The 17813-nt window shown below is 42.3% G+C and overlaps 1 protein-coding gene across 2 annotated transcripts in view; it reads right to left on the minus strand.

The window, feature by feature from the left end:
* The window catches only part of PON1 (paraoxonase 1), a 33212-nt gene extending 19300 nt beyond the window's left edge, over positions 1-13912 (minus strand). The window contains exons 1-4 of one of the 2 annotated variants that reach the window (XM_019799368.2): positions 13742-13912; positions 6172-6242; positions 4373-4428; positions 3025-3193 (exon numbers count right to left, since the gene is read on the minus strand). In XM_019799368.2, the coding sequence (XP_019654927.1) occupies positions 3025-3193; positions 4373-4428; positions 6172-6242; positions 13742-13815 (370 nt within the window). In that variant the 5' untranslated portion in view covers positions 13816-13912. The remainder of the gene's footprint in view (positions 1-3024; positions 3194-4372; positions 4429-6171; positions 6243-13741) is intronic. The other variant, XM_002918938.4, reaches the window with a different exon arrangement.
* Between the last annotated feature and the right edge of the window lie 3901 nt (positions 13913-17813).

Below are 17813 nucleotides of genomic sequence, written 5' to 3' on the forward strand. Positions count from 1 at the left end.
CTTGAAGGAGGAAGTGGTCAACAGCATAAATGAGGTGGAGAAAGGAAGAAGGGAAGAAAGGAAAGAAGGAGGGAGGAGGGAGAGAGGGAAGGAAGGAAGGTAGGAATTTGTTAATAAAGACATAGCTAATGACGTTCAAGACAGCAGTTTAAGTCACCACAGTGGAGAAAGTCTGGAAGAAAGATGGAAGGAGGGACTGTCTGCGGAGGTGATGGAGGCCATGACTACAGATGTGCTTCTCAACTCTAGCTTTACATTTTATCCCCTGGACAACTTTTAACAAGTCCTACCACCCAGGCCTTCCTCACACTGACTGAATCAGAATATTTGGGGCTGGAATCTGGTCATTAAGCTTTTTAAAACTCCCCGCTGTTAAAACCACTAAATAAATTCAGTGAAGTTGCAGGATACAAAATCGATACACAAAATCTGTTGCATTTCTATAAGCTAATAATAAACTATCAGAAAGAGAAATAAAATAATCCCATTTACAAATGCATCAAAAGAATAAAATACTTAAGAATAAATTTAAACAAGGAAGTGAATGACCTGTATATTGAAAACTATAAGATATTAATGAAAGAAATTGAAGAAGACACAAACAAATGGAAAGCCATTCCCTGCTCATGGATTGGAAAAATCAATATTGTTAAAATGTTGCTATAGCTGTCTACTGATTCAATGTAATCCCTATCAAAATTCCGATGGCATTTCTCACAGAAATAGGACACATAACTTTGAAACTTGTATGAAACCACAAAAAACCCAAAGCCAAAATAATCTTGAAAAGAGCAAAACTGGAGGCCTCACACTCCCTGATTTCTAACTATATTACAAAGCTATAGTAATTCAAACAGTGTGATACTGGTGTAAAAACAGACACATACTCAGCGGGACAGAATGAGAGCCCAGTAATAAACCCACACATATACGGTCAATTAATTCATGACAAAGGAGCCAAGAATATAGAATAGACCATGGGGAAAGGACAGTCTCTTCAGTAAATAACACTGGGAAAACTGGACAGCCACATGCAAAAGAATGAAACTCAACCACTATCTTATACCATACACAGAAGTTAACTCAAAATGGATTAAAGACTTGAATAGGAGACCTGAAACCATAAAATTCCTAGAAGAAAACATAGGCAATAAGTTCTTTGGCATAGATCTTCATGATGATTCTTTTAAATCTGGCACCAAAAGCAAAAGCAACAAAAGCAAAAACAAACAAGTAGGACTACATCAAAATAAAAACCTTCTGCACAGCAAAGGAAAGCATCAACAAAATGAAAAGGCAACCTACTGAATGGAAAGGAATATTTGCAAATCATGTATCTGATAAGGGGCTAATATCCAAAATATATAAAGAATTCATTTAACTCAATAGCAAAAACAAACAAATAAATAATCTGACTTTAAAATGGGCAGAAGAGGTATGCCTGGGTGGCTCAGTCTGTTAAGTGTCCAACTCTTGATTTCGGCTCAGGTCATGATCTTAGGGTCCTGGAATTGAGTCCTGTGTCATGCTCCCTGCTCAGAGAGGAGTCTGCTTGAAGATTCTCTCTCTCCCCCTGCCCTTTCCTCCACTCACGTTCAAGCTCTCTCTCAAATAAATAAATAAATAAATAAATCTTTAAAAAAATAAAACAAAATAGGCAAGATCTGAAAAAGACATTTTTTCCAAAGAAGACATAGACAGCCAACAGGTACAAGAAAAGATGCCCAACATCATTAATCATCAGGGAGATGCCAAGTCAAAGCCATAACAAGATACCATCTCACACTTGTTAGAATGGCTGTTATCAAAAAGACCAGAAATAACAAGTGTTGGTGAAGATGTGGAGAAAAAGGGACCTTCATGCACTGTTGGTGGGAATGTAAACTGGTACAGCCACTGTGGAAAACACTGTGGAATTTTCTCAAAAAATTAAAAATAGAACTACCATACAACCCAAGAATTCCATTTTGGGTATTAATCTAAAGAAAACTCAAACACTAACTTGAAAAGATATATGCTTCCCCATGTTCACTGCAGCATTATTTACAGTAGTCAAGACACAGAAACAACCTAAGTGTCTATTGATGGATGAATAAACACACACACACACACACACACACACACACACACAGAGGAATATTACTCAGCCATAAATAAAGAACAAAAATCCTGTCATTTGTGACAACATGGATGGACCTTAAGGGCATGTGATCTCTTTTATATGTAGAATTAAAACCTAAAAGCGAAATACAAAGCTCATAGACTGGTGATTGCCAGAGCCGGGGGGTAGAGAGCAGGAGAAACAAGGGGTCAAGAGGTAAAAAGAAAACAAATGCAGTTGATGTCAAATCCCGCAGGGGTTTCTGTGTGCAGCTGGGGTTGAGGATTCGTGTAGAGACCCAAGAAATGGCTGCATGTAGAAAGGAAGAAAGGGAAGGACGGCATGAGGGATGGGGGTGATATGCTGATAGCTTTGAAATGTGGAGAAGTAGTTTGAAGACAAAACAGAGGAACCAGTAGGCAGAAAGGCACGGAAGGTACAGGGCTGAAAGGAAACTGACCGCGGCGACTTTCCATCAGTGGATCTATAGGTCGCTGATGCCTTCCGTTAGAAAAACCTATCCCTGTAAATTCCTGGATCTGGAAAATTGTTTAAAATGGAAAACCCATAATGATCAGGGCTAAATATTATTGCTATCATAATTACAGGGATAATGTGAATGTTGGTATTTTAAAAAATAAGTGCTTTACAAATCTTAAGTATTTTAGCATTCTCAAGCATCAGAGTGGTTATAATATTGTATTTCATTAACGTAGGGGTACGTTTAATGGAAGAATAACACTAATCGTGATTATACTGTAGTTGAATGAGAGGAAATCCTCACTCTTTATTTTTTTAAATTTTGGTTTTGTTTTTAATAAGCATTAAATAGCATTACCTTCATCTGTGAATGTGCTAATCCCNCACTCTTTAACATTTTTTAAATTTTGGTTTTGTTTTTAATAAGCATTAAATAGCATTACCTTCATCTGTGAATGTGCTAATCCCGTGAGGGTTAAATGAAGACTGATCGAAGTTACTTCCAGTGACCCTCAGTTCTAACACTGTTGGAGCTTCTTCATTCAGGTCCATCAGAAGAATTTTGCCAGGTTTATCAGGTGCAAAGCTCTTTATTCCAGGGTATTTTAATCCCTTATAAAACATGAAGGAGAAAAAAACAGGCACATTACAAATACTTCAAAAGCTGATTGAGGTGGTAGATGGCACATGGTTTCATACTGTCTGCTTTGCGTCACAGGGCCACATGGGAAACATCCTGGTTGGCTTGTGCAATAGGCCCATGGGGGGTTCCAGAAGCCACCTGCTCCACCAGGCCACCCCACACAACGTGCTGGCTCGGAGCCTTCCATCACCAGCAGCAAAGCCACGTGTGTCCCATACCACAGCTCCCAACTCATGTGAAAGATCGAAAATAGAAAAGTAGACCAAATGGGTGATTGTTAATGGGTTTCAATCATATAAGCAAGGAATATGGAGAGAACATTGGTTATGGTTTTTAAAATGTCTCCTGGCAGGTTCCTTGGAAGCATCTCGGGGACAGAGTTTTAGCGGAAGTCTAGTGAGCCCAGAAACAACTTCTTTCTTAGCCTTCAATTAGAACAACACAGCTGTTTTTTGTTTTAGATGTTGGGGTCCCATGTAAGATTTTGCTTGGAATATGTTATTATGTTGCTTTAAAAAGGGGTTTGCAAGACACTGCTGGAGAAGATGACTAGTCCTCCATCTTCATAGGAGAAAACTGAACTAAATAAATTACAACAGGCAGCCAAGGGCGTTGACTTCTTCTATTTTGAGCTATGTCACTGTGGAAACAAACCACAGTGGTTTGTATGCAGAAGAGTTTCAACAAACATGCTGGATTCACTCTTCAAAGTGTGGAAATTGTGGAATGGCCTATCAGTAACTTCAGATTAAAGGGCTTATTTTGAAAAGTGTGAGAGGAAAAGGTAAAATCTAAATGATATGTAGAGGGATATATAGAAACATACACCCAATTCAGGAAATATAGGACTCTACCACCTAAGTGCGTCAAGGGATCGACCACGGATGGAAAGCCATTCTTGAACTCATTGGACTCCCAAATCACTACAATGGAAGATAAGGCATTACTCGAGTTCAGCATTCACACAGGAGTACAATATGCATAGAAGGCGTACGGCCATACACTGCATACACTGTTTGTGTTTTGAACCATATGACTGCTTATTTTATTTGAAGGTGGACATTGATAAAGAGCAGGCGTAAACAAAGACTTAAGCTACTGGATCTAGAACATGGTGTCGAGCACCGTAAAAGGAAGAAAACACTTACAGAGCTAATGAAAGCCAGCCCATTAGGAAGTATCTCCAAGTCTTCAGAGCCAGTTTCTGCCAGAAAAGAGAATAGTCAGTACAAATTTCTGTGGATGATCGCAGGGAGCTAGCGATCCTTTTCTTTATCACTCTTCTTTAATTTTTTTTTAAAGATTTTTATTTATTTATTTATTTTTAAAAAAATTTTATTTATTTATTTGACAGAGAGAGACAGCCAGCGAGAGAGGGAACACAAGCAGGGGGAGTGGGAGAGGAAGAAGCAGGCTCACAGCAGAGGAGCCTGATGTGGGGCTTGATCCCAGAATGCCGGGATCACGCCCTGAGCCGAAGGCACACGCTTAACCGCTGTGCCACCCAGGCGCCCCCCTTCTTTATCACTCTTAACTGGAAAATGGTGCTACAGATTTAGCTCCTATTTGATAGATTCAGAATAATTAACTGCTTCATTTACTTATTCAAATTGACTAATATGATTCTGTAAAAATTAGAAGACACTGATATAATTAAGTGTAATTAAAATTTACAAGTAATATATGTTTTTTAAATTAATGGACTAGAACTTTTTCCTCAGAGTCTGAAATATCCTACACGAAGTTCACGGAAATTCACAAAATTTGTAAAAGGTACGATAATTTGAAAACACCTTCCTGTTCTGTTAAAGACACAGCATAAACTACCAATATATATTAATACTTAATTCCAAATTCAATAAATTCTTTGAGAACCACACTGGAGATATAGGCAGATTCAAAATGCTTCAGTTAAAATGGGGATACATTTCACATGCAAAATACGCATCTACTATTAAGTATAAGCATCAGTAAAATAGCACCAAGTTAATTCTACTTTACATGTACATTTTTAAAATCTCAATCAGCCTAGAGACAAATGAGATTTTTGATTTTGTAGTGACACTCTTAGTGGAGATGTTTATTTTTCAAATATCCCGTGACATCTAATATCAATATCATATTTATTTTCTAGAGAAAGATTGCACTGTAAGATATCTGGCCAACCTTATTGATTATGACTGAATAAGTCATATGGTCTAGCCTTTCCAACCTTAGTCAATGGAGATAAATAATTCTAAACATAGCAAAACGAAACATAACAAAAACATGGATCTCAAACAAGTTGTCCTCAAATAACAAAGGTGGTTGGTTGAAACCAGAAGGGGACTTGAGTCGTGTGACACTCCCTGTTGGTTGCCCACCAGCTGCTATTCCCTAGCCTTTCATCTCTGCTGACAGGGCCTGCCTTCCACCATAGAAGCCCGATAATTACTTTCCCAGTTTCCTTTGCAGCTAGGGCACCAGTCTGTTGTCTCTCTCTGACTAATGAGATCTGATGGGGAAATCTGCTTAGAACTTTTGGGAAAAAATATTCCTCCCTAATATTTAAAAGAGAGATGCATGAGGGGAAGCCTTGTGGTAACTACCAAGGTGTGTGAGGGCTTTTTGAACTTGTCCCTTTACTCACTGCTTTTTCTCCTTCCCCTATCCCTCCCCTGGAATCACCTCGGGTCGTATTACCATAAAATCAAACACTGCTCCCACTACTGTTTTTGTAAAACTGACCAAACAAAAACAAACTATGAAAAACAGTCAATACTTTGGCCATACGTTGGTGAAGTCAAAAGTCAAGTACGTTGGTATTTATAATTAACTACTGACTTACTCTTTCTCTCCTGGTTCATGGTTCTATTTTTTGAACAAAATTAAACAAGTGTATTAATCAAATCAATAGCAAGATAATACTGCAAGTTCCATGAGATACTTCCTCCTCTCACATACTTACCTATTCCTTTAACTAAATTACAGTTAAGAAGTTTGACTGGTGTTACCTCTCGGAAGGCATTAAGTCGTGTTCTGGGGGAGAAAAAAAAGGATTAAAACACACAAAACTACTCAGAAATTACAATTGAGCTGCAAAAGTTAGCTTCCAAGAAAGTTCTCCTCAGCTGGACTTTGAGTTTCAACCCCCCAGTCAGCGGTCCCTGGAATCTCAGCGATTCTACCAGACAAGGCCAGGGTAAGACCTGTGGGCCCTCTGGGTGCATTCAGTGTTTATTTAGCGGAGGTGGACTGATCCACAAAAGAAACACATCGTGTTCTCTGGGCTCTGTGCACTTTGGCAGGAATAGTAACTATTTCATCAGCTGCATAAGGAGTCCTATGTGGAAATTTGGGTTAAATAGCAACATGGTTCCAATTTACTCCATTGATGTTTTGGGGCTGCTGACAGATGGGCCTCCTACCCATCTGCTCTGTCTGGCTCCAAAGCCTGGACTGGGCATCTGCTTTGGGGTGTGTCACTTGAAAAACACAGGTGTGCTTAAAGGATTTATAACTTCAGAAAATCATACCCAAGGCCAGCATATAAAAAGACATTTCACACACACACGCAAAAGCAACTTATTAAATCTGAGTGCATAAACATCACAGGGAGCATGTGAGCGAAGGACAAAGGAAAAAAGGATAGATGTGAGAAGGACGTACTAGCCGGCTGCCTGAGAAGAGCAAAACTATTGCTGAGGCATTTAAAAGAACTGGCCCACAACATCAGCACAGCCGAGAGATTGAAATAATCAACATTTTTTTTGAGAACTAGTGATACAATATGGTCTTAGTGAAGAGCAACGATTATCCAAGAATGCCCAGAAATCTTATTTGGCTGAACATAGGCTGAGAAATTCTTCCCTTGCCTTACTGATAATTTAGTCTCACAGAGGAAGAGGATGGGCTGGGGACATTCTGGATAAAATTCTTAAGATGGTATAAAATGATAGGAATTTGCGGTGCTCCCTTTTTCATCCAGAAAAAATGTAACACGTTCCTATTGCCATGCGCTGGCCATCAGTTCCACCTTTGGAGAGGGTCTGACCTAACAGGCTGGGAGTGGGGTCGAGCAATCAGCTTTGATAATCGTTGTTAGTATCCTGAAGCACAGAGTAGAGAACCACCAGCCTGGGCGCTAGAGCTCCAGAGATGAACGAGGAGATGAAGAAGGCCTGGGCTGTGAGCAGAGTGTGATTCCCTGAATGATGAACTTGAATTTACGATGGAGACTTCAAGGGAAAGTTGGGATCTGCCCCCACAACCTGAGAAACTACAAGCTATTGAAAAAAAATGGGAATCTGACATTATGATTGCAAAAGCTCACAATAAAGAAATAAGAGGGAAAATGACGATGTATTAGGAAAAGCATTTTGCACGGTACACACTCACACACCCGAAAACAGGTTCACAAAAGAATGATCATCCTAACACATGTAATACACTCTTAACTTTTCTATTCAATTCTATTTCATTCATCTTAAAATGCTGGCCATAATCTACTAAAATTCATTTGAGAACTATCATTGTGAAACACATTGGTCTACCAAAGCTCAGTGAATATCCATGAAGTGCCCCAAGGGATTCAAAGGACAGCACAAAAGATGTTAAAGGTGCAGGTCCTGTAGAAAAGATATTCAATGACGTGAAATCACAGAGTAGGCCAAGACTTGTGAAAAATACCAAGGAGAGCCAAATTAGCTTTTCTTTGAGCCAAAGCCACACGGGTAGAACTGGCACACTGCCTGGTCCCAAGGCCCATGAAACCTGATGGGATCATAGAAGGCAGAGAAAAGTAGAACAGATCAGCCCCTATCCGGACTCAGGCTTCTCTCTCATGGAAGACAATCTCTGATCCGGAAAAGGTAGAATAATCACAGTCAAAGGGAGGCCAGGGTAGCTAAGGAGGCATGAAATCAGCACGCAGTTGCTTGAGTTCAAGTCTGTGGCCCCCAACACTAGTCGTATCTCAACAGAGCAATCATCGCCGCTACAGTTCGGGTACTGTACATACGCTCATTTAATCTTCCACCCCCTCCCTGAGGTATTATTTCCCAGATTTGACGGACGACTAAGTTTAAGGGGCTTTCCAAATCCACAAGCTGGTGAAGTGGCTGAGTGGGGACTGGAACTCAAGTGTGAAGGCAAAGCTCACATTCGGTCCTCTGCTCAAAATGCACAGGTAATGCCGCTGAAAACCGGAGGAAGGCCCAGATGAAATCCCGCCTGTATTACTGTAACCCAGCTCGCGGTTTCCTATCTTAATCTCCATTATCAGGAAATATCTGATCAAGGGCTTGATTAGATCCAAATGTTCTATGGGATCAAATTCAATGTCTGCGATGTGTCCCTGATTCCTGAGGCCTTGGAAGTCTGGCTAGAAATCACACAATCCCTGCTGTGAATTATTCTTCGCAAATAGGTGTTTGTTTCACACAAAAGAAAGTGAGGATCTTTAGTTTATACATTAGGAAATCCACTCTGGAACTTTCCCTGGGGCCATAGTCAGCCTCATCAGTCGCTTTCTGCCACTATACACTTCTCATTCCTCCAATATTCCTTATTGGGACCTACTGTGTGCCAAGCCCTATGCTAAGGGCTCTCACACATACTTCCCCAATTAATCTCCTTGTCACGTTTGAGGCAACAATTAATATTTTACCTGCTTGGTAGGTAAGAAAACTGAGGCACGGAGAAGCTATGTAGATTGCTTGTTGTTGCTTATTTCAAAGGATAGAGTTGGGATTTTAAATGAGGTGTGATGATAGGGGCTCTTTTCTACATATTGCTTTCACACCTCTCTTCCTTTGTTCCCGCTTCTCGCTCTGCCTAGAACGCACTTACCTCCTAATCCTGGGGCCAAGACTCCCTCCCGTGCCTTCCTGCCGCTCCTGGTCTTCTGTGATAGGATTAATAGCTCCTTTATCCTCACGGACCTCCTCATATACAGCCATCAAGTCTCGGACACTATTGTTTTGCAGTTACTGGTTTTTGGTCTTGTGGCTCATATTAACTCTGAAATCTGTGAGTGAATATCTCAGAATCTGCATCCTCTTTATCCCTGTGACCCAGCAAGAACCCGGTGCCAGCAGGGAGAAGGTCCTCTGTGGATGTCTGCCAAGTTGTTCCGTGGAATTACTAGGCTGGTGCCTCAGATGGAGAAAGTGGTGTCGGTTGCATTGATAGGGAAGGCTGGAGAGTTATTTATTTATCCTTAGCCTAGGGTTGCATGAGGCATTATCCTAATATATATTCAAATATCACTCAGGTGGGCCATTCAAAGGCGGATTTTTGCGACAGCTACGGCAAAAATAAAGCTAACCTTTACAGAGCGCCTTTCATATGCCAGATTTTATATTTATCCTACTATGACATGGACTATTATCCCGTTAAGTTGTAGGTGAAAAACAGGTTCAGCATGGTGAAGCGACTTGGAAAGTTGCAGGAATGGCATCCAGCCCAGGTCTGCCAGAATCCACCACTGCCCTCTTCCCACCATGGTGTGGAGTGGGTGTGGGGTGGCCGAAAGGCTAACACTAGCTTTGCATCTCCTTCTAATGAAGGGAAATCGTGGTCTCACACGTTACAAGCAGCAACTTAGAAATGGGCAAGTGGCCGTAGAGATGCAGGGCTGCAACGTTCCACACCCCAGAACGCTGTTTGTAGCCTGATCCGAGGCAGGCCTTGGACTTGCGCATGCACACCTACGAGGTCATAACAGCTGACTACAGAGCTGGGCAAGGGAGACTACCGACCCGGGGGAGCTCTCTCTGTTTCTTCCTTGGCGCTCTTATCACCTCGAAAGCATCAGGGAACCCCCTTGAGACGCCTTTTAAATCCTTTCACAAGTTCCCTCCAGCCCCAGTCCTCCACAATCTCATGTGAACCCTATTTGCCAGATCTCTGAACAAGAGTGTATCCACGTGGGGGTTTGGCTTGCTCCTGATTCAGGCTTTTCCTTGGGCAGATTCATGATCTTCTCTGGGACTCACCGGCCTTACCTTTAAATGGTAACAAAGGTCATTTACCGATCCACCAGAATCTCTTGATCTGGTTCTAACATGGGTGATGTAGGATTTGAATGTCCTTTAAAGAAGTGCATACAAATCCCTTGGGCACCTGGTTAAATAGTGCTGATCCGGATTCAGTAGTGTGGGATGAGGCCCAGGATTGCGCAACGAGACAAAGCCCCAACCCCATTGAGGACTGAGGCTTTAGTGCCTTTCAGACAGTGGGCGCAATTTGCCTTCCTTCTCCTGTCTGGGCTGCTCCCATCCCCCATCTCCATACCCACCACCCTCTTGGCCCTACGCTGCTCCTGTTCCCCAGGGTCTTTGAGATCTGCTTTCCATTTTAAAACCAGAGGTCATCTCACTCCCACTTCCTCTTGCCTTCTCAAATGTCTGATTATATAGGTAGTTTTTTTTTTTTTTCATTTTTAAATAGGATTTTTTAAATTTAAGTTTTACTTAGTTAACATACAGTGCAATTTTGGCTTCTGAAGTAGAATTCAGTGATTCATCACTTACATACAACACCCAGTGCTCGTCACAACAGGTGTCCTCCTTAATCCTCATCACCCATTTAGCCCATCCCCCCACCCACCTCCCTCCAGCAACACTCAGTTTGTTCTCTATCCATAAGAGTCTCTTTTAGTTTGTTTCCTTCTCTCCTTCTCCCTCCTTTCCCCTGTGATTTCTGCCCATTCTGTTTTCTTTCTTAAATTCCACATGTGATGAGTGAAATCATATTGTATTTGTCTTTCTCTGACTGACTTATTTCACTTAACATAATACATTCTAGCTCCATCCACATTGTTGCAAATGGCAAGAGTTCATCCTTTCTGACGGCTGAAGAATATTCCATTATATATACACACACACATATATATATATACATATATATATACACACACATATATATATCACATCTTTTTAATCCATTCATCTGTGGATGAACATTTGGGCTCTCTCCATTGTTTTGGCTATTGTTGATGGTGCTACTATAAACATCAGGGGGGCACGTGTCCCTTCAAATCTGTATGTTTGTATCCTTTGGGTAAATACCTAGTAGTGCAGTTGCTGGGTCATAGGGTAGCTCTATTTTTAACTTTTTGAGGAACCTCCATACTGTTTCCAGAGGGGCTGCACCAGCTTGCATTCCCACCAAGAGGATAAAAGGGTTCCCCTTTCTCTGCACCCTGGTCAACAGCTGTTGTTTCCTGTGTTGTTAATCTTAGCCATACAGGTAGAAGTTTAAGGACTAAGGTCCTGTCCCCCCTCACCAGATCCACGTGGTGAAATAAAGCAGTAAGCTCTGAATTCCAAACCAGACCCCAGGTCTTCCCACTGAGGCCGCCCCACAGCAGAGTGTCTCTTGCAGACATGCTATCCACTACGGGAAACCGCAAGCAAGGCCAACAAAGGGACTCGCAGAGACTGAAGTGATGTTGGGTTATCATCATAGTGTACTTTGGTCCTTTCAGAAAAATCAGAAGCAGGCAAGAGGCCCAGAAACTAAGGCCCCCTTTCTGCCCAAGGACAGGTCCCAACTTTTTCAGGTTGGAATTTGTCATGGTGCAAGTCAATGCTGTCAAACAGTCCTTTTCAAACTGTATCCCAGAGATTTTGACAGGATGCTTACAGATGGCATCAAGAGAGGAGAATGGAGGTGTGGGCAAGTAAGTCTGTGAAATGGTGACTTAAAGCAAAATTGTTTTGTTTTTGTTTGTAGCTGAAGGATTTTTCAAAGCTTTCAATATGCCAGAGGGCACCGCCAATCTCTAGGAAAAGGCTACGATAGACAACACTTCCCAAATTTATATGTCCAAGGAATGTGCTTTTTGTTGTTTTGTTTTGTTTTTGTGGAGCAAGTCTTGTGGCTCATGTTCTAAGGAACAGATTTGGGGAAATATTAAAGTTGAATCGCATAAGCTAAGACCACATGTTAAGAGAGAAACTTCTCAGGGTTGGGGTAGTAAAGCTATGCTTTTACACAAAAACATGCACAAAATGCCTACAGTCTCCATTCTCAGAGTAAATTAAGGAAGAAAGACAGACCCTCACTCCTTTGTGGCAGATCTGTAATCCTTCAGAAGACATATTGGTATGGGGCCTCTGGAAAAGTGGGGGCAGGAGAAACCCAGGTACAGATGTAGAATTGAAAGGATAAAGCCCACAAGGGGTGTTAGATCCTTATATCTTAGTTATTTTCATCCCCGGATTATACCACGACCCACACACATGGAAAATATACATATATATTTTTTTAAAAAAATAACATAGAAATAAATATTTAAATATTAAAACAAAATAAAATATAAATATATAAATAAAATATTTAAAAATTTATATAAACTTATATAAATATAAATAAAATAAAATATTTTAAATAAATCCAATAAATAAATATAATAAAATAAAGAGAGAGAGAGAGATTCTCTGTTAGCATCAAGTGATATTATGTTTAATGAAAATCCGCAAACTGTAATTTTTACATGATTTGAACCCCAAATCACTCTGTTACTTTTTTCTAATAGTCTGTGATTACAAAAATAATGAACAATTAGAAGAAAAAAACCCAATGGTTTGTAAAAAAAATTATTCTGAAAGAAAGCTTAGGGTCATAAAAGTTTTTTAAAAGTCTAAAGTGTTCAGTTTGGTTGTTAGTAATGTTTGACTTCAAAGTAAATAACAAGATATCGACTAAACCTTAGGAATTAGGATGGTCTCTGGACTTTGAACCCCTATAAAGTCACCATGAAACGACTGAAACATTCTTAAAAACGAATCCTCCCCTTTTACAGTACCTAAGGGTTTATAAGTACTTTAGGGAAAGCAGAGCATTAACATTTATTGAATAATTACTATGTCCCAGGAAGGATGTGAGCCGCGACATATGTGACTGTGTCTTACCGGTTCAGGCTTATGGAAGCAGAGAATGTTAGAGATGTAAAGTGATTTGCCCAAGATCCTATAATGGAAGGGACAGAGCAAGATCCCAGGACATCAAATGACCGAGTCAGGGTTCTCCCCCCCCGCCCCCGCCGCCACCCAGTGGAGCGAGTAAGAGGTGGGGGCAGGCTCTCACGGAGCGTGTTTGCTCCCATCTGCTCTGCTCCACATGCCTTTCGCGTCTCCGTGTGGCCTCAAACTGAGAATCTCCAAGCTGGGAAAGGTTTATGGCCATGACCGGGCAGCTCCTTCCCTAACTGACACAATTGTCAGGGGAGATCCCTGGTCTGGTGATCTATCTTGAAACGAGAATGAGAAGTGATTCTGTATCCAAAGCACACGGATCCTCATGAAAAATCAATTTGTATATGCCAACAACTTGGCCATCACACCAGTGCGAAGTGTCTCCTTCCTCCTCTCAGGCCGTGAACAAGGACATGTTTTCAACCTGCAGCATGTGCAGCTAAAACTTACCTGGGGACTTTGGGTTAACAGACTACACCCCACTTTCAGGGGCACTCCTGGGGTTCGCGGGGTGGCAACGACTGCAGCTGCAGCCCTTAGCACAACCCAACTTACTGATAAGAAGCCCGGTGATCCCTGAAGAGTGCCAGTCCCAGCCCCAAGAGGGTGAGTGACATCAGCTTCGCCATGGCTCGGACAGGAACGGAGGAGGACTGGGCTCATCCGCAGACCTCGGGAGGCTGGCCGGCCTGCAGCCTGAGCCCCGCTGGTGCTGCCTGGCTCGGCCCGCCCCACCCCGCCCCTCTCGGTGGCACGGAGGGCACTGGCTTGGGATCAGCACCAGAGGCCAGGAGCTGAGTGCTCCCTGGAGACTTTAAAGAGAGGAGATGGAGAACAGCTAACCAGACCTGGCAAGAGGCGGAGAGCTTGCCCCTTGGTGGAAATGGAGAGCTGTGGGAAAAAGAGAGCTAGGCTTTGGTGAGCGCTCACTTGGTGCCAACAAGGTCCTAATCCTTGTGGCGCAGAGGCGTTCAGTAATGTGATCACCGTGACTCAGCCAGAAAAGGCATGGAAGGAAGAAAGGGCTGTGATTAGAACCCCTAAGATCTAACTTCATTCTCCCCAGGCTACCACGGCGCGTCACCTTCGAACATCTGAATTTGGGGCATCTCAATCTCGGAGCAACACTCCTGAGCTTATAGCTCAGCACGTCCATCCCTCCAATGTTCATTCATTCCGGGGCTCAGGGACACATACTGAGTACCTGCCGTGTGCTAGATATAGTAAAACACACCACCACTGCCTATGTAGTGCTGTGGGGGATGCACGCATGCGTTAGGGATGTGCACGTAGTCTATGGAAAAGAATAAGACAGGGAAGAAAGATAGGGAGTACTGAGGTGCCTCTTAAAGAATGGGAATTAGGAAAAGCCTCACTGTTAAGGGGACACCCGAGCCAAGCCAGAAAGGAGATGCCTCTGTACGTCTATGTCTCCTTTCTTTCCTGTTACCAGTGAAGGAAGTGTTTCCTGTTTCACTAAAGGGCAGCCACTCCCTTTCTTTCCTTCTCAAGGATTTTGGTCCCAGTGGCACCTCCTCTCCCCTGCAGCATCCATCTAGTCCTCTTTTCTGGAATAATGCTATCAGATACCAACATGCTTTAGTGTCACTCACAGTTCTGGGGAAAACGCTCTTTGACCCCACATGCTCACTCTTCCCTCTTTCTCTGCTCTTCTCTCTCTGTTTTTTAAAAACCTCTGAAAGGTTTGCCAACAGTCACTGCTTCCCTTTTATCATCTCTTGTAACAGATGAGTGACGGCCACAAATTCTTTGAGACTTCTTTTACGGAGGAGTGGGCACAGGACCTTGTCCTGCAGTGGGTGCTGACTCTGTGAGTGCCTTCGTTCATAAAATTCAGTGGCGCTATTCAAGTTTGCAGGCACAGCCTAGACACCAACAGCTTCCACCTCCTGTCACTTGGAACACTTGCTCTTAACCCTTGAACTTCTGCATAATGAATTTCGTTGCCCCATTGGAGTGTTCACAGGAAAGGTTCTGAACACATGGAGAGGGAAAGCGGCCAGCCCTCTAGCCATCTACGCCAAGGCCGCAGATGAGTGAATGAAGCCTTCGTGGACACTCCAGACAAGTCCAGCCACCAACTGAATACCATTGAGTCACCCCAGTTGACACCATGTGGAGCAGAAGAATCTGCCTACTGAGCCCTGCCCAAATTCCTTACTCGTTGTTTATGAGTGTAAGAAAATGATTGATTCAGCAACTAACTTTAGAGAATATCTCCAATCTCCCATTCTCCACTTAACCCATACTAATATAGCTTGTGTCCTTCGACTCAACTGTAGGATTTAATCTTATTAAACCACCCATGATACCCACGTTATCAAATCTGGTGGTTACTTCTCTGCTGTAACCATATTCAACTTGTTACCACATTGACTACAGATTGCCACTCCCTTTTCGAATACTTACCTCTCTTGGATTCTGTGATCCCACCCTCTCCCAATTTTTTCCTTACTTTCCTCATCTTCTTTGCAGGGTCCTCCTGTCACTGACCTCTAAATGATGAAGCCCTAGGACTTGTTCTACAAATTCTTCTCTTTCTACATTCTCTCTGATGGTGATTCCATCAATTCCAGTGGATTTAAACACAATCAGTATGCTGATGTTTCCAAACTGTACACACCTAATTCAAGCCTATTACTGTGGCTCTAATAAATCATCCACGATCTTTCTAGCTAAAGAAGCACACCCCACCTCCAGCAACCTTCTGACATTATCCCATATCTTTCATTACTCATTGTTTTTGAAATCATCTTGTTAATATCCTTATACATCTGTGATCTATTGCTGCCTAATGGAATGGTAGCTCCTTGAGTTTGGGGGTTTTGTCTTATTTCCCACTATGACCTCAAAGCATAGAAAGGAGCCTGGCAAGGAGTAGTCCCTTATTAAACATAAATGACTGGTTGGATGGTGAGACTAGTGCCTGGTTTATAGCCCCCTTGGGATGTCTAATAGTCTCCTTAAAAGGTGTCCATAGCAGAACTCTTGATTCCCCATCCCAACATGTCATGTCCTCCAATCTCTCCACACCTCAATAAATGGCACCTCTACCCTCCAGTTGCTGAAACCCGAAACCCAGACATCTTCACTCACCCATCCCTTTCTCTAATATCTCCTTGCACCAAATATATTAATCAGTCCCATAGGCCTTCCTTCTGTATCAATTTTCTATTGCTACACAACAAATTGTGTCAAAATCTAGCAGTTAAAAACAACAAACATCTATTATCTCATAATTTCTGGGTGTCAGTGACCTAGGTGCGGCATAACTATATCTCTTGCTCAAGGTATTTCATGAATTGGCAGCTGAGCTGTGAGCCAGAGTTGTTGTGATGGTTAATTTTATGTGTTAACCTGACTGGACTAAGGGATGCCCAGACAGTTGGTAAATTATTTCTGGGTGTGTCTGTGAGAGTGTTTCTGGAAGAGATTAGCATTTGACTCAATAAACTGAGTAAAGAAGATCAATCCTCATTAATGTGTGTGGGCATCATCCAATCCTTTGAGGGCCTGAATAGAACAGAAAGGTGGAGGAAGGAAAAATTTTCTCTCTCTCTCTCTTTACTTGAGCTGGGGTATCCACCTGCTTCTACCTTTGGATATCAAAGCTCTGGCTCTTGGACCTTCAGACTCTGGAACTTGTATCTGCGGCCCTCATTTCTCAGGCTTTCAGACTGGACTGAATTACACCACTGGCGTGCCTTCTCTCCAGCTTATAGATAGCATATCATGGCATCTATCTGTCTATGATCTATACTATCAGTTTTGTTTTCTGGAGAACCCTGGCTAACACAGCTGTACCCTCATCTGAAGGCTCATCTAGGGTGGGGTGGAAGAGGTAAGATTAGCTTCCAAGATGACTCACGTAGTTGTTGGCAGTCTTTGGTCTCTTGACTCATGAGCCTTTCCACAGAGCTGTAGCATAATAAAGTAGCTGACTTCCCTCAGGATGAGCAAATGAACAGAGCAAGAGAGTATGCCGCCAACATGGAAACCACAGTCTCACCACAGAAATGACACCTCTTAGCTTCTGCCATATTCTCTTTCCTGGAAGCAAACAACTCCAGTCCACATTTAAGAGGAGAAGGATGAAGCCACCTCTTTAGAGAAGGCACAGGAAAGAATGTGTGACATACCTAAAACCACCACAGTCTGCAAGTAAATATCCAATCAGCCCACTTCTTTCCACTTCTACTGTCTTCACCCTGATCCAGGCAACCATTGTCTCTAGGCTCAAACAAACAAACAAACAACCACTTCACTCTTCTTTCCCTGGCCTCCAATCCATTCTCCCCACTGCAGCTAGAGTAAGCTCTTAAAAATGTAAGTCAGATCATATCATTTCCCCATTTCTCATTTTACTTTCTTATCATGGCCTAAAAGGTCATACAAGATCTGGCCTGCACCTGTCATCTGACCTAATTTCTTATCATTCCCTCAGCATAATGTTCCAGCAACGCTAGCCTCCCTATCATTCTGTAAACATGTCAGGCTTATTGCACCTCATCATTTTTGCCTTTGTTATCCTTTGGCTAGAATGCTTTCCCCATCCTTACCTACTTCCTGACTGCTCCTTGAGTTTTTCTTTTCTGTCCTTCAGGTC

Source organism: Ailuropoda melanoleuca, chromosome 1 (genome assembly GCF_002007445.2).
Source record: "Ailuropoda melanoleuca isolate Jingjing chromosome 1, ASM200744v2, whole genome shotgun sequence".
Lineage (NCBI taxonomy): Eukaryota > Metazoa > Chordata > Mammalia > Carnivora > Ursidae > Ailuropoda > Ailuropoda melanoleuca.